Source organism: Micropterus salmoides, unplaced genomic scaffold, assembly GCF_014851395.1.
Source record: "Micropterus salmoides isolate LMB-PRFRI ecotype aquatic unplaced genomic scaffold, ASM1485139v1 Ms_hic_scaffold_13, whole genome shotgun sequence".
Lineage (NCBI taxonomy): Eukaryota > Metazoa > Chordata > Actinopteri > Centrarchiformes > Centrarchidae > Micropterus > Micropterus salmoides.
The window spans coordinates 2,978,881-2,994,920 of record NW_024040374.1 but is presented as its reverse complement, the minus strand read 5'-3'; the positions used below and the strand labels follow the sequence as shown (position 1 = coordinate 2,994,920).

Here is a 16,040-nt window from a genome sequence, read left to right as displayed (position 1 = left end):
ATCACTCACACAGGGCTCAGAGTCAGACAGCATTCACATGAAGTCACAGGTTGGATCATGTAGATATCAGTCCTTTGGTTATTGTCAGTTGGTCCAGTTACTAGGCGTAAAAAGTTGGAAGTATGTTTTGAGGCCAAATGGGGATTTAATCAAATAATGTAGGTTCAACACAGTATATGTTAAATTTCTGAACCGTAATTATATCAAGTCATTCTTACTAGTTTTTAGTTCACATAGTGTTTTGTAGTGGCCTGATTGTTATGCTAGTTTTACCCCATTGGCAGATTCTTTTGTTTGATATAATATTGTACTTGTTTACAGAAGGGGATTTTTGCAGTGAGGAAACAAGTGGTCCTCTAAAGACTCCATGTGAACCACCTCAGACTGTTGAAAGAAATGGAATTTTTTTGGCATGGCCACTGGTCATGGAGCCTCAGTGACAAATTGAGCCATGCTTCTGAGACAGAGCTGCTCCAGCTGATTGACTGACTGACAGTCTGTCAGGGAGTCCAGGGTTGTTTCTACTAAAATGTTGAAATTTGAGGTTTTTCATTGTTGTGTGAAAAGGAAGTCTCCCAGTGATGCAGGAAACGGAACGGCTACCGTGTTCCAAAAATGCCAGATTCCCAGGGCCTATTCCCTGAGCGGCCAGCCCCGGCAGGAGTCAAAACATCTCCAGCTTTAGAATCCAGGGACGCTGTATTTTTATTCTTGTTCATTTTTTTCCCCCTCAACGGTTCCAGGAAGCTGAGCGGGAGCTGCGGCTCTTCCTCAGGTCCTGGCTGTGTGTGTTATCCGGACTCTGACTTGATGTTTAGGTTAGCTGTGACGTCATCAGCCCTTCAGTGTGTGACAGATGCAGAGGACACACAGCTGGCAAAAGGGCAAGGGGGAGTATGGAGATGTGAAGCAGACCTGTGGGGTGTGTGTGTGTGTGTGTGTCTTCCTGTGTGTTCAGGCCTATCAATCCTGTGCTCTCCCATATACACTCCCATGTCTACGTGCCTTTGTCCCAACCTGCATTTGGCCAAGTTTTCTGCTGGTCGGCGAGCAGCAAGAGGTCCATGAAAGGGCCATCGACGTCCGTACTGATTAGGCAATGGCATGTTTGAACAGGGTGTTTTAGGAATACCTCAGCCTCAGCCTTGAGGCTTCTGTCTGTCAGAATGGACCCACATATTTATTTACAGAACTCTCCCCCTTCACTTTGCCTCCCGCTCCCTCTGCTGTCTCCAAGCTCTGCTAACAGCCAGTATTTGTAATGGAACAAGTGTGGGAGAAGAAGGAAGGCAAGGAAGTGGATAGAATAGAAATGAGAGGGTCGTTATCCTTTATTTTTTTTTAATGTTTCTGTCTCTTAACTTCATTCTTGAGATGTCTGCTTGTTGCATATCTGAATCGCTCCACAAGAATGTATAAGACGGTCTCCTAAGCCTTCTCCACCTCTCTTCCACTCTGTCAATAAACCCACACTGCAGCTCTCAACACCCAGCTGCCCACTACTGCACACCATTTATTTATTCACTGGGGTAGCCACACTACTCGCTCTGCCTCTTTTTCTCTCTCTGTTTTCTCCCCTCATTCCCTCTTTTCAAATTCCCTCTCCCGCGTAAAGCTCTTCACGCTAAGTGATGGATACAAGCCATCAGAGAGTCCCTCCCACCTCCCCTGGGCAACAACAATTTTTGGCATCCAGACCTCCAGCTCTGCTCTCCCAAATGTTATTTTTCAGAGTGGAAACATTTTAGATTCGCATTACCTCCAGGTCAAAGGGCTCCAAATGTCCCAAGACCACAAAACTGGGCTGTTAATGGTTTTGGTTAGGTGAATTGATCCAGTACAGTCACCACTGGAACAAGGTCAGGTCCTGTTTTTTGCGTGGGAACAGACTCAAGGCGGGGTGGGTTCAATAGTAGTATCTGTGGGCGGAGAACCACCGAGGTTATCTCCCATCTACCACTGGGGTAGGGCCTGTTTATTGTTTTACCTTCAGTTCCTGAAATTGAAAATGTTCCTGTGTCAGGGAATTGCACCGTTTTTCACTTTTTTACTTGCCACCTCAACATTCATGCTACCATTTATAATTTTCTGATTTGTATTTCAGTTGATTTCACTGTATTTTGTCCACCACATTCTTTTACAGTATAAATGAATACTGACTTTTGTGTTGCAGCAATCCACCAGAGGCTGGAGTCTGATGGTACAGAAAGAGTGGAGGGATCAATGACTCAGCGACTAGAAAATATCCTTAACCGTAAGTGGCATTTCATTTTTAAGTCCAGCCACAAGAAAAATTGTAGTTGGTGTTCATTTTTTACACCCTTCATGTTACTGTGCAGGTTCAGCAATGCTCAGTACGGCAATCCTGGGTTCATTTGGCTTTTTAGTTGTTTGATAGTTTAACAAGTTTAACAAGCTAAGTCATTCATCATTGATGAGAACACTTTTATGTCAGTAAAAAGGTAATTAAAACAATTGTATGTATAGCCTTTATCATTCTTTAATTTATCTTTACATATTATAACATAATATAGGTAAGGAGAACAGTTTACACACACAAATATTTTCACCTCAAGGCTTAGTTACTGGTGAATGTCTTACTGTCTTCGTCGTGGAATGAAGTGGCCCACATGTGACATTAGTGTGAAACGTTCATATGATAACAAGTGGTCATATATGGAGGGAGATGGTAACCCCTTTTCTCTGTTAAAAGATAATGTTAGGTGTCGTAAGTGAATAGCTGTGGTCTTTTTGACAATATTTCTCCATGTGCTGACTGTTGAAAAAGCTAGAGCTAAACTAAAGTTAAAACTCAAAGAGTCATAGTGATTGTGAGAAGAGAGTCTTCTCTGTGCTGCCCACCATCCACCAGTTATCACACACTGATACACCGTCCATTGACCAAACACATGTAGGCCATGTATGTTTGGCTGCCTTTGTAGATCTTCCCACCCTCTCATCTCATACATGATAATGTGACTCCTCTAATGGAGGGTCAATAAGCAGGTTCTTTTCCCGGAGTCTAGAGTAAATAAACCTCCCAGCCGGACGTAGCTTTCATCCCCACAGCCCCAAACTTGTGGGCCCAGTGTGCCTAGGCCACTGTTCACCCCCCAAAACCCATGTGTGAAACACACAGAGCCAGTAGTTTCATGACAACTTAGATTTGCAAGCAAAAAATGCGAAATATTCCTTTGCCAGACCCTATGCTGTTGTTCCTTAAGGATTTTGTTTTGGGGGTGGGGTTTTGTTTTGATTAGAGGAACATGTTTTTGTCTTTTTTTTCTATTTGCCGGCACATCCAAGGCCACCCACGAAGCCAGTTAGCTGTGCAAAGGTTCCACTAAGCTGTCTGACTACGAGATAGCTGTCACTTTCTCCTTAACAGTTCAGCCTCTGTGTCAGATAGCATACAGAGCAGGAAGAAAACCAGAGACCGACATTAAAAGGGAAATGTGGTATCAACATTTATTTTTATAGTATCCCAGTTTCTCATTTTCTCCTCCCTGTTTCACTCTCACTCACTCTTTCTCTCGCCGTCTTTTTCATAGGAGCGAGTGATACTGCCGATACTCTTTTCCAGGAGGTCTTGGGGCGGAAAGACAAAGCTGACTCCACACGCAATGCACTCAACGTCCTGCAACGTTTCAAGTTTCTCTTCAACCTGCCACTCAACATTGAACGCAATATCCAAAAGGTACTATCCACATACACGTATATACAAAACACCACCAGCACATGTATGACTGTTAAGCACCCAATACAGAATAAATACAGCTTCCCTTTGCCTCCACACCAGTACAGTTGTAATGCTATCATTTGAGTCTTGAGCTGTGTGCAAGAGTTAGTGGATCATTCATCAAGACGGAGACCCTTCAGCTCTCTGAATAATAGAAGAGGTGAAAATGTGTTTTGCAGTCTGCACTCTTAGGACTTCCCTCAGCATAGAGGGTTTAGGTCTGGTTATTTGTGAGGCTATTGTTTTCGTCTTGGTGTTCATGAAACTAATCCTGAGTTAATTTAGCTGTCATAACAGGACATTGTCATCTAAAAGTATGGGAACATCATCAGAGAACAGTGTTTGTACTGTAGGAGGCACAGAATGCTGTGCAAAGCAATCATAAAACCTAATGGCTCCCAAAAGAAACATCCAATGCCATTACAAGTCCAGCAGCGTGTGTAAATTCACCTCATCTCACTTTACTCAGCTCATGAATACATAAATATATACATAACCCAAGACAGCAACCATAAACAACAAATAAACCAAGAGCCAGGTTATAACTACTTAACAAATTAAGAAACAGAATGATGGAAAAGTTATTTTTGATTTCTGTTGCTTGTATCTTCAAAAGCCAGTGATACCTGCTCTCCAAAGCTCACAATGTCCAATTTTTGTTAAAACTGTAGTACCGTAGTAGAGGTGTTTTTTTTAAATCTGCGTTAATTGTTAAGGCTACAGTTGTAGTTTCATGTGTTCCTGTTTGTGAGCTTGAAATATTTCCCCTCAGCCTAAGCAGTTTTCTGCATTTAACAGTTCTGGTCATGAATTTCCAAACTTTACTTATTAAATTTAATAAATGCAGTTTTGGGTAAAATGCCTTTGTTATGTGGACATTAGCTTTTTTTTAACCCAAACAGTACTACAAAAGAAGTGCACTCAACATTGTGGGATTCTTGTGAAGCTGCCCTTTTTAATTATTAATTGTTACTTTAAAATTAAAGTTATTTTTAATACAGGGTTTCCTTTGCCATATATCCTCAGTGTAGTATATTTGTTTTAAGTCACAGATTGGATGGCTGTCATCCAGAGGGTGGAGCTAGAGAGGCTTAAATACAGTCTGTTTCACAATTGATAGGTTATAAAAAAAACAGATGGAGCTGCATTGTTAACTGAACTGACAATTCTCTTTCAGGGTGATTACGATGTGGTGATCAATGATTATGAGAAAGCCAAATCTCTCTTTGGCAATACTGAGGTCCATGTTTTCAAAAAAGGTAAACAGATTATTTTCCCTTTTGGGGTTTTTACCTCAACAAATGAATGAAATGAACTAAAATTTCACTGTTTCACTGACTCTCTCAATTTTTTAGTGTTTTCATCATAAATAAAATGGTTTTGTGTTACTCTACCGTAGTGTATGCTGAGGTTGAGACGAGGATTGGAGCTCTGAGGAGTCTCTTAATGGAGAAACTGCTGCAGACCCCGTCAACACTGCACGACCAGAAGAGATACATCAGGTCTCTTTACATTATTATAATCCTGCGACAGCCATTTCGTACCATCTGTCCGTATTCCACCCAGTCGTCATGTTCGTGTCTTTACACATCTCATACTCTGTTTTGTTTTTACATTATGTGTTCATCATCTATAACTTATCTTTTTCCCTATTCAGCAGTCTTCATATGTCTTTCCTGTGTTTACATGTGTCACACAATCTCTGCAATTTGCAGACAGTCTGTGAACATTAAATATAAGTTATGACTTAATTGTTATACTCTTTCATTACACTCCTGTTGGTTTCTTTGATGTCTGTCTGTCTGTGTCATCGTTTACCAAAACTCCGTCCTCCATCCACTTTCTTCTGTCTGCATCTCACGTTTCTCTGAACGTTCACTAATCTTCTCAGCTTTTTGTTGTCCCATTCTCTTTGTTTCTGTTTCTATTTTTCCCTCTTCCCTGCCTTTCTTTCCTTCTTTTTTCCCCTCTATCCGTCTATCCATTCATTCTTGTGGTCTTCTCGATTTATTATTGTTAAGACCGACCTGTCACGATCACAGAGACCAGTTCTCGACCACACGGCAACATCTTTCATCCTGCTGCATTAGGCACGGCTCTGAACACCCACTCAGCTCCTGTTTACTCTTGCTGTGGATGGTGTGTGTGTGTGTGTGTGTGTGTGTGTTTTGTGCCTGTGAGACTTGCTCAAACTTTTGAAAGATGCCACCTAATGAGAAACAACTGAGCAGCTTGATCATAGGATGACAGTAGAGGGAGCCAGGCCACAGCTCAGAGTGAGTCATCTGACATCCCACAGGTCACTGAGTGATGCCCAGGAAATAAACTTATGGGTAGAGATGTAGAGGAGTGGATAAGAGGGTGAAGTGTTTGTAAAGTGCGAGGCGAGAGGATTGAAAAATGCTTTTTTATTTCTGAATTTGAATTTATGCACAAATGTGGGCAAGAATATAAATATATATTGTCTCTGCTATTGGATGCATTCAAATAGTTGTTTTTTTTTAATATGTCTTTCTCTTACGCTTTATTATTTATTGTGCAATGAGTATGTCTATATTATATAATTTATATTTTCATTGTACACATTAACTGAAAGCCAATATATGGAATTTATAAGTGATTATAACAACTTTTGAATTATTTTGATTATTTAGGTATTTAAAGCATGTACCAATATTGATATTTACAGATAACACAAGAAAATGTTTTGATCAGGATGTCTTACATTTGGTCTGTGACCAACATATGCACGGAGTGGGGCATTTTACAATTGAAAAGTAAACTAAATTAAACTAACGTATATGCTGATATCTGTGATAAGCTGACTAACGCAATGACTGATCCAGTTTTTTTTTTTGCTGTTCCATCTTGGTGAAGCCAGCATTTTTTTGCACCTAGTGGCTTTAAAGGATTCATATTAATTTCTACTTAATTGTTGGTTGGCATAGTTATCTTCAAGGCTGTATTGCTGAATTTCAATGTAAGCATCCTGATTTTTCTACTTAGTGATTTTTACTTACCAGAAAAGTTAAAGTTAAATGTAGATTTATGTGTGCTGAAAGCCTTTTTTGGCTATGACTGACTTCTCTATTGATAATGGAGTTCATTGTGGATCGATACTCTATATACAAATGGAGGACAAATTAAAATAAAAACTTGAGTAAAGGAGTGTAGAGACATAACAAATGCTGATGCCTCCATACAGTACAGGCCACAGGAGTAGCTGAATTGTTTGATGAGCACGGAGACAAGCGTTCCAGAGACTTGAAACATCTTTGCCAAAGAGCATGAAGCTGTTTTGGAGGCTTGTGGTGGAACAACATGTTATAAAGACACTTAATGTGCTTTTGTTTGATTATTTGTTGCCTTTATCCTGAAGCAGGAGGTATTTGCTGAAATAATTGTTCTGCTCTTACAGCTATTCTAGTGAGCCTCACCAGAATAGCTGTGGGGTTTCTTTTTTTATTTTCTTTCTTTGAATGTAAATGTTTTTACACCTGTGTGTTTGTGCACGTGTAGGTACCTGTCTGACCTGCACGCTTCTGGGGACCCAGCATGGCTGTGCATCTACGCTCAGCACAAGTGGATCCTGCAGCTCATGCAAAACTGCAGAGATGAGTTCATCAGTGGCCAGAGAGGTGACTAACTCACAGAAGCACACGCATGTCTAAGCTAATTTCACTTTATACATGAAGTGAAAAGCCCCTATTTAGCATTTCCTATAAAGTCGCTGGTGGATGTCACGTGAGTTTGAAGTTGGCTGTGGGAAGAGAGAAAGCGAGCTGCCTCTCCGTCGTACCAGCTCTCTGCTTGCATTCCCTTCTCTGTCACCGCCCTCCCCTGCCTGTTCTGCTCGAGGCTTGCATGTTTATTTTTTCATGAATGTATGAATAAGATGAAAGTGAGGGAGCATTGGCTTTGGATTTGGGTTTCAGGGCTTGACATGTTACTGCACACGCACACATACAAACTCTCTTTCTCACTCACACACAGCTTCACAGATGGATTGGAACAATTAACCCCAATTAAGCTGTTCCTCTGTTAAATCAGCCAGCAGAAAAATGTGAATGTGAAACCGTCCGCTCAGGAAGAACAGCGATTCGCTAACCACGCTTAGACACACACGCACACACTCCTTCACCCATACTTACACAAAGGCACCCATACAAATACATGTGAGTGGGTGGCTGCCTCACATAGTGCAGCTGGAACATAAACATGTCTAATGCTAAGGGTAACAAGTGGTTTCCGGGGCTCAGGCTTGATGGATCTGGGGGTTGGTTTGGTCCCTGCCTTTCCACAGTTAAATATCATCTTGATTATCATGTCAGGGATGGCCCCTTTTCAGTCAACACATGCATTCCTCAGCAGAGCAACATGTGGCAGGGAGTGAATCTGAAATTGCATGCTGATCACATGCAACCCACCTATTCTGAAAATTGCTGGTTTGCAAAAATGCACTAAAACACATACACAGAAATGCACATTGACAGTTTATTTACTTTAATATAACAGTTTGCGCCACATAAAATATAACTTTAAGTCATTCATGAGAAACATTAGGTCTAAACAGTTTTCTATTTACAATGTTGACACTGCACAACAAGTCCTCATACCTTACACATATAAGAGGTTATTGTCATTGTCATCCAAAAAAACTCATGAGTGTTTCCTGAATTGCCATATCTATGGTTAAGCTCCGTTTAAGTTTAGGCAACTAAAGCTACTTGGTTAAGGTTAGAAAAAGGTCACCTTCATATTTAGAAGAAAATAGCAGGCAGGACATGTGTTGCAGTCTCCACGTCGAGGTCATGAGAGTTGTAAATCCACCCCGATCCCCTTGCTAAGACTTCTCTGTGGTGGTATGAATAACATCACGCTACCTCTGCCTCTGCCACTGAGAGAGGACAGTCATCATTTACACAACCACATGAGGTCACTTGTAAGGAAAATGTAAATGCAGGGTGTTTTTAAAGGTACCCTGTGGTGATTTCTCATAAATAAACAGTATTCTGTTTACGTTCTCATCAAAACATTGGTTTGCAAAACTTGCAAATTTTTTAATATTATGGAACTTGCATTATTAAAATCCATGTTAGCAGGCCTGTATCTCTGTCTTTCGCTGGAGCGTTGTTAGTCTCTTGGCTTTTTAATGCCAATAATTGTCAACAATTGTCTGTGCTTGTGCACAGACATGTGCATCCTCGTTTTGTGTCTTGGATTTATTAATAGAAGTGGATACAATGTTTAGAAGTTGTCCCACTCTGGCTTGGAAACTTTCAATTTTTTTTGGACCTAATAGATCAGCTTTTGAGAATACAAAAAGTCATGTCGGTGTGTTTGCAATGCTCAGAAAAATGTGTTCACTGTTTTGCTGCTTCTTTCCTATTGGTCATCATGTCATGCATTTCTGACTGTGGCCACCACAACAAAAACACCTTCCAGCCCAGCGTTACCTCTGGCGGCTTGGTTTGTGTACTAGTAAGGTTCACAATGTCATTTCTGGTGTCTCCTGTCCCCTCTGCTGTCACACGTTACAGAGAACCCCTACCTCTTCCCCTCTCTGTCACACACACACACACACACACACACACACACACACACACACACACACACCTGGTAGCTATTTACCATCCCCGGTCTGCTGCTCACCTCTCACCCAAGTACGAAACCCGTGCCTCTTGAAACATCCCTCCACCCAGGCAGCCCTTGAACCATCATAAACCACATCCACTACATTCCCCCAACCCCACTCTTCCTCCCCCTTACTCCTCCTCTCAAATAGCCTGAATCCCCCTAACCGGTACCTCACAGCCTGCTAGCGGCCTCCTCTTCCTCCTCGTATCACATTTGCCAGCTCTGTGTATTTATAAGCCATCTTTTATGCTATTGTCAGCATCACACGTGGCAGGGATTATTCCTCTGTGATGGATCAGCCATGTCTGCAATAACTGATGTCATGTTCTCTGTCTCTTGTTTCTCAGTCCAGTATATGAGGCCAGAGGCCGTTCTGGTGTAGTTATGATTCCATTAATTACCGTATAAAATGCCTTAAACGTGAAATAGACCCATCCATCTCTGTTGGACCAAAAGCCTGAAGTCTTGAGTTTTCTTGTGAGGAAGCATAGCAACGCAAGTTGCTTCCGTATGTCTAAACGCTCCCATCGTGCCCCGGTGCTGCAATCTGACTCTGCCTGATTCAATTATAAACTGCAGTACTCTTAAATCCTGAACAGCGCTTCTTCTGCCAATATCAATACAATTAGCAGGAAATTTTGTTCGTAGAAAAATAGGATTGTCACTGAACAATTAGAGGGATTCTGGTGTTCGTACATTTGACTGGGAAACATGCGGTTTCGATTTTAGGATCGGTCAGTACCATTCTAGGAGAAACGTGTTAATTATCACACTTCAATTAACATGTGAGTAATGTGTTTGCATGTGTATCAGCTAAATTCTTGTGGGTCATTTCAAGTTTTACTTTTCTCTTCCAAGAAATCTTGGAACTTGTGAGTTTATTTATTACTTTATTATATTCTTTATCATCTGTCTAACCTGAAAATGTTGGAAAAATGGATAAAAGCTGAACAATAAAGAACTAAAAGTTGAAAAACAAGCTGAAAATCTAGTTTTAAAAGTACACTATCTTGTTTTTGTGCGTGCGTGCATGTGTGTGTATAAAGGGAAAGCAGGCTCGTGTGTGGTAAGGGTTAGTGACCCCTTGGGGAACAGGAACTGCAAAGAAGCATCAAACTTGAGGAGGAAGTGAGCAGAGGCGACATGTCAGTGTCACATACATAGCGGTTCCTATGTTTTAATCTTCAAACCCCTAGCAAGAAAACAACACAGCAGCATTACGAATAGTTTAACACTTAACCCACACGCACTCGCACCTAAACTGTCTCACACATGCATACACTTGGCATACTGAGGATGCCGGGGGTTCAGCTGACACCTGGATCAACAGCAGCTTTCATCCCTGTAAAACATTACAGACACTGCACAGAGCCATAAGGCCAATATGTGTGTGTGTGGGGGGGGGGGTCTAAGTGTAATATGAGAAAGCTTTGTGTGTTTACAGATAATCTGACTCAATTGAGAATTTCCTTACATTTTCTAGACTGGAAGGCCGTGCACGGCCAGCGTTAACGCATTTGCTCCTTTGCTTGGGGATTTCTCAATACTTGCTTACACACTACATTCAGTCTGTGAGTCACCAGTACACTTTTCTCCGTGTGTGTCAGACACATGTTTTGGAAATGTGGCCATCCGTTTCCCTAAGTTTAGACAAGCTACTTGTAGGCGTATTGCAGCGTTGCACGAACTTGTGTATTAAGTTTCATTTTCATTGTTGTATGTTTGATCCCCTCTCAGCACTGCAGTGTTTCACTTTCATTCCTGTTTGTCAACTTTCACCCCTTCTTCTGATATCCTAAAGTTATCTCATAGATTCATTGCACTAAAGTTATCTCACTAAGTGAGATTGGAGTGTGTGGTTGCAGAGTGCTGCAAGGCTCCCTGTTGCCATCTGGTGGAGTTCTGGTGCTTGCCTGAGGATGAGACGTAACTGAGCCTAATGTGGCCGGTGTAAACCCACTTCACCCCGGTGCTCACAAAGCCCACAGCTCTGTTTCCTCACCCTGGAAACAACGGGACAGTCTCTCAGCTGTGGGCCACAGCATAGATGGATCAGAACACAAATAAAGAAAGGCCAGAGGGGCGAGGGAGGATTGTTTGGTGTGAAAGCCCGCTGAGCTTATTAAGGAATGTGGAATTATGAAAATGGCTGATGTGATTATTTGATATGTGAAGTATGTGTTTCTTTTTCTACCAAGTTCATTTCTCATTTCTTGCAAACCCCCCCCCCCCCCCCCCCCCTCCCCCAAAATTCCTCCTTTCGTTATGTCTGTCAGTGGGTGTCGGAGCTCTGGACCCAGAGGGGGATACCCGTACATCGGCCCTCGGCAGGCTCAGCCACACCGCATCTCTGAAGAGAGGGGGCAGCCTGCGAACACCACGACCCAGCAGTGAGCACCACAATCATATTACAACTTACCCAACCACTGCTTGGCAGGGGCTTCCCTGTCTGAACCTCACTCTGACTGTGCATTTGTTTGTTTGTGTGTGTGTAACACTTCTTGCCATGTACAGTACTTAGGGGAATCACAGTATCATGTGTAAGGGAACTGCAGTGTGTCTCCTTACATCACGCAGTACGGTAAAAGTGCAAACAAAAAACAAAACAACAGGAACTTGGTGTGCCTGGAAGTTAAATATTTTGTTCTTTGATTCTTCGAATTACAGAAGTGCGGTTTGCTAGTTTATCCTTTAAGTCCCCCATCACCTTCCAGTATAGTAAAAATAAGTATTGTGTATCAGGGTGTATCAGTATGTGTGTGTCCTTATTCCAGACTGGCGCTTTGAAACCCCGCAGCAGGTGCAGTTTGTGGAGAAGCTGTCAGATGTGGTAGTCGGTCAGTTGCCCAACTTCTGGAAGCTTTGGATCTCTTATGTTAATGGAAGTCTATTTAGTGAGGTAAATACCTGAGAAAAATTTACAATGACAAGAAACAAACAAATATAAAATACTGCCTACAACACACTTGAACACATGGGTTCACAAAAACATTTCCTTGTAGTATCTTGCCATTTAGATAGTTTGATCTTCTTCTCTGAGATTTCTCCCTCAACCCCAAAACAATTGACGTGACTGGAACTTCGAACTTCATTTGTAGTGCTCAGTGTATGGAAAAGCAATATTTTTATAAAATCCAAGTAACACGTCCTACTGGAATCAGTGTCCCTGTTACTCTGGATCCACAGGACACACTGTGTATAGAAATATTTTCTATGACAACTGGCAACACATAGAAAATAGTTTTTTTGGTGGATTAGCCCTTTAACTTTTTGGCTAAAAAATACCATTGCCTTGACAAGCCTGACGGAAATCACAGTGAGAGATGATCTGTCTACTTATTATGTTCTAGTTTTCTGGAAATTTTATTTAATTAGTCAAACAAAAGCACTAAAACCAAACGTTGAAAAAAGACTAATTTTATGAATTTTTCCAGATATAAAAGTTTTATTTCTGAAGGTTTTAAAAGGTTATTGAAAATATTAAGCAATAGTATTTCTTGTTTTTGTTTTTTTTCTGCAGACTGGAGAGAAATCTGGGCAGGTGGAAAAATCGAAGAAGAATGCTAGACAGAGACAGAATGACTTTAAGGTATGCTTCATTATGAAAATTGTCATTTTGAGAGTCTTACTCACCACAGTTGTTAATATAAAATGCTGTGTGTTTCATAGAAAATGATTGAGGAGATGACCCTCCGGCTGGTGAAGCTTGTTCGGGGAGCTCTTCTCCCCACCACCCTACCACAGGCAGAGCTGAAACTTTATGGAGGCTGGGAGAACAAGACAGAGCTCACTGGAGCCTGGCTTACACAAATCATACACACCGTCAGGTTCTCACACCTGTTTGAATATGTGTCTCATTGACTGACTGCAGCTCTGACATGGTTATATGCAGGAATTTTGAACTTCATGCCTGCCATAACATTTAATGACCCCTCTCTCTTTTTTGTTGCCTCTCTTGTCCAGGGGTTGTCATGAGGCTCTGTCTGCTCTGGAGATCCCAAATGATTTGCTGCAGGTGATCCAGGATCTGCTGCTGGAATTGAGAGTTCACTGCCTCATGGTAACTCTCCTGCACACTACAGAAGGTGAGGGAGAAGGAACAGTAACAGATGGAAGAGGCTATAATAAGGCTTGTCTTTATGGGTTGTAAGTGATCTTCATGGAAAATTAACAAGACTTTTGAAACATCAGTTCCTAAAAATGTTGTCCCCGGCACATAAACAAAAGGCAAATAAACTACCTTATTAAAACGTTGGTAAAAGACACTTAAACACTACATGAAAGCTATATAATTTGTGGTGGTGATGGTGCTTTGGATAAAAGCGTCAGATAAATTAATAAATGTAATGTAAATGTAATGTTCTGCGAATGATTATTTTTTTATCCTATTTTCACCTGGACTTTGATATATTAGATTTTTAAATATATTTTTAAGCCAGTTTTTCATTTTATTTATCAAAAACAACACAATAACTGAATTCTACGCATATTTTAAGTTTTGCAAAATGAATGTTCACTGGAAATTAAGAATAAGTGTTAACTATACTATAAGATCAGAATGCATACAGTACTAAAAAAAAACAGATTTTTGAGCTACAGGAAGATATAAGTAAACTAAAGTATGAATATTAAATCTTTAGAAACACATGTAGCTTTCTCCTGAATGTAATTCTGATGTTGCAGTTTATTGGGGTCCATATTGTATGATTTCTTGTTAGCAGAGATACATTAGTTTCTTGTGTACTAACTTCTAAACCGTATACTATAACAATTAGTGTATAGTACTATATACAAGTAATAAGTCATGGAATGGCTATACAGTAACACTAGCTCTAAACTGAAGATGTATAATAACGCCATTCTTTTGTGCAAACCCAACACAGACAGTAAAGACTCATGTGTTTTTGCTGCATTCTTTCCTGAAGTATCTGGTGGTCAGTGTCCTCAACTGTCATCATTTACCTTATACAACTTCCAGGGTAGTAATGGAGAAAGTGTTATGAGACTAAAACCAGACATGCTCAGTTTCACTTGTGGTTAGGAATGGTCATTTTGAGAAGAGTGACTGGTTTTCACTTAACTTTCCGCCACACTCACATCAAATTGTGGTCTCCACAGAAAGAGTTTGATTTTATATCATGTTGTGGTTTTCCCTCAGAAACCTTTAATTCTGATATTTTCATTTGTAATGAACCTGTACGAAAGTGGTCACACCTCATATATAGAAAGGCTTTTTTATCTGTGACTTCAATAAACTGTCAAGAGGTTTCAAGTAATTTTCCTTTCAATCCATATTTGTGCTTTTTACTCACTCAGATGTCAAGACGCTTGCTGAGAAAGAGGCCTGGGTTGTAGATAATGAGGGAATCACCAGTCTGGTAAGAATGTGTTATTGCATCAAACGATACATAGTATCATAATGAAAAATGGTAGACATACTGCACCAAATTGTCGCTCACACTCAAAGGTACACACAAATATGAGTACTGCAATTTAAATGATGAGTTTTTCACTTTGTAGTCAGCAGCATAGCCAGGAATTCTCTGTACAATAACATAAATAAAATTGGCTTTTCCTAACAAATGTATGTTCTGTATGGTAGAACATCCCCCTCTGACCATTAAACATGTCACCCATAATGTGTTTGCATACATGCTGATTGAGGTTGCCAACCCCATATGATGCAGTTAAAAATTGCAGGATGTTTTCAGGAGCTAGTTTTTGCAAATATATGTGTGTGTGTGTGTGTGCGCGCGCGTGTGTGCGTGTTCTCTGCATCATGTTTTTTGCAGCCCTCCCAGTTTGAACAGTGCGTGGTCCAGATGCTGCAGTCACTCAAAGAACCGCTGGAGATCAAACCAGGAGAAATCAATGTGAGATCATCTACAAATACAGAAACTAGATTAGCAGAAGGTTTTGTGTGATTATAACCACTACTGTGGGGGGGGGGTCCTGGAAAGCAATCATATGACATTGTGCTTCATAACTTAATAATAATAAAACACAGAACATAGACACAACCCCTTATTTTAGGTAATTTGGAAAGTAAGACTTCTCTGATGTTGTCTTTTCTTCAGGTGCTGCAGTTGGACCAGGTCCAGGACCAGGCCACAGAGCTCAGTGTGAGCATCATGAAGGTAAGATACGTCAACCTGAAGCCAAAATAACAGGGGTAGTTACATTTTAGATGTTTTTAAGAACACACCAAATTAGGGAAAGCGGTATTTAACATGCTGTTCACCCATGATTTTAGCTCTTAATGCTCTGTTTAAATGACCCTTTACACTGTGTGATCTTGGGCTGTCCATGATATGGATAATATCCATATCTTGGACAAATATCCATTGGATATACAGCATTATAAATTTAGAACTTTGACAACCAATGACAATCCTGAGATATTTAGGACCAAACCCCCACAATGAGACTTCTGCTATGATCCACATCTAAAAATCAACCAGTCAAAATACACCATGAAATGATACAGAATACTCTGGCAATATAGAGTAATGTTACTGCTTACTTAGACAACAAGTTTGCAGAATCAGCATGCCACGTGGTTGTCTTTTCCTTGGCCACGAGAGCCACACTCTTGCAAGATTTTTTGATTCTAGCTCTGTGGCTAAACCTTGTTGATCGTTTTTGCTACTTTTTAAAAACATGA

At 40.7% G+C, this 16,040-nt stretch overlaps 1 protein-coding gene across 2 annotated transcripts in view; it reads left to right on the top strand.

The window, feature by feature from the left end:
* Positions 1-16,040, top strand: part of exoc2 (exocyst complex component 2) — a 48,206-nt gene that overhangs the window by 24,085 nt on the left and 8,081 nt on the right. For both annotated transcript variants that reach the window (XM_038715073.1, XM_038715074.1), the window contains exons 7-19: positions 2,174-2,254; positions 3,552-3,697; positions 4,917-4,998; positions 5,139-5,241; positions 7,259-7,377; positions 11,653-11,766; positions 12,151-12,275; positions 12,897-12,965; positions 13,046-13,203; positions 13,340-13,461; positions 14,693-14,754; positions 15,169-15,249; positions 15,454-15,513. In XM_038715073.1, coding sequence (XP_038571001.1) covers positions 2,174-2,254; positions 3,552-3,697; positions 4,917-4,998; positions 5,139-5,241; positions 7,259-7,377; positions 11,653-11,766; positions 12,151-12,275; positions 12,897-12,965; positions 13,046-13,203; positions 13,340-13,461; positions 14,693-14,754; positions 15,169-15,249; positions 15,454-15,513 — 1,322 coding nt within the window. The remainder of the gene's footprint in view (positions 1-2,173; positions 2,255-3,551; positions 3,698-4,916; positions 4,999-5,138; positions 5,242-7,258; positions 7,378-11,652; positions 11,767-12,150; positions 12,276-12,896; positions 12,966-13,045; positions 13,204-13,339; positions 13,462-14,692; positions 14,755-15,168; positions 15,250-15,453; positions 15,514-16,040) is intronic.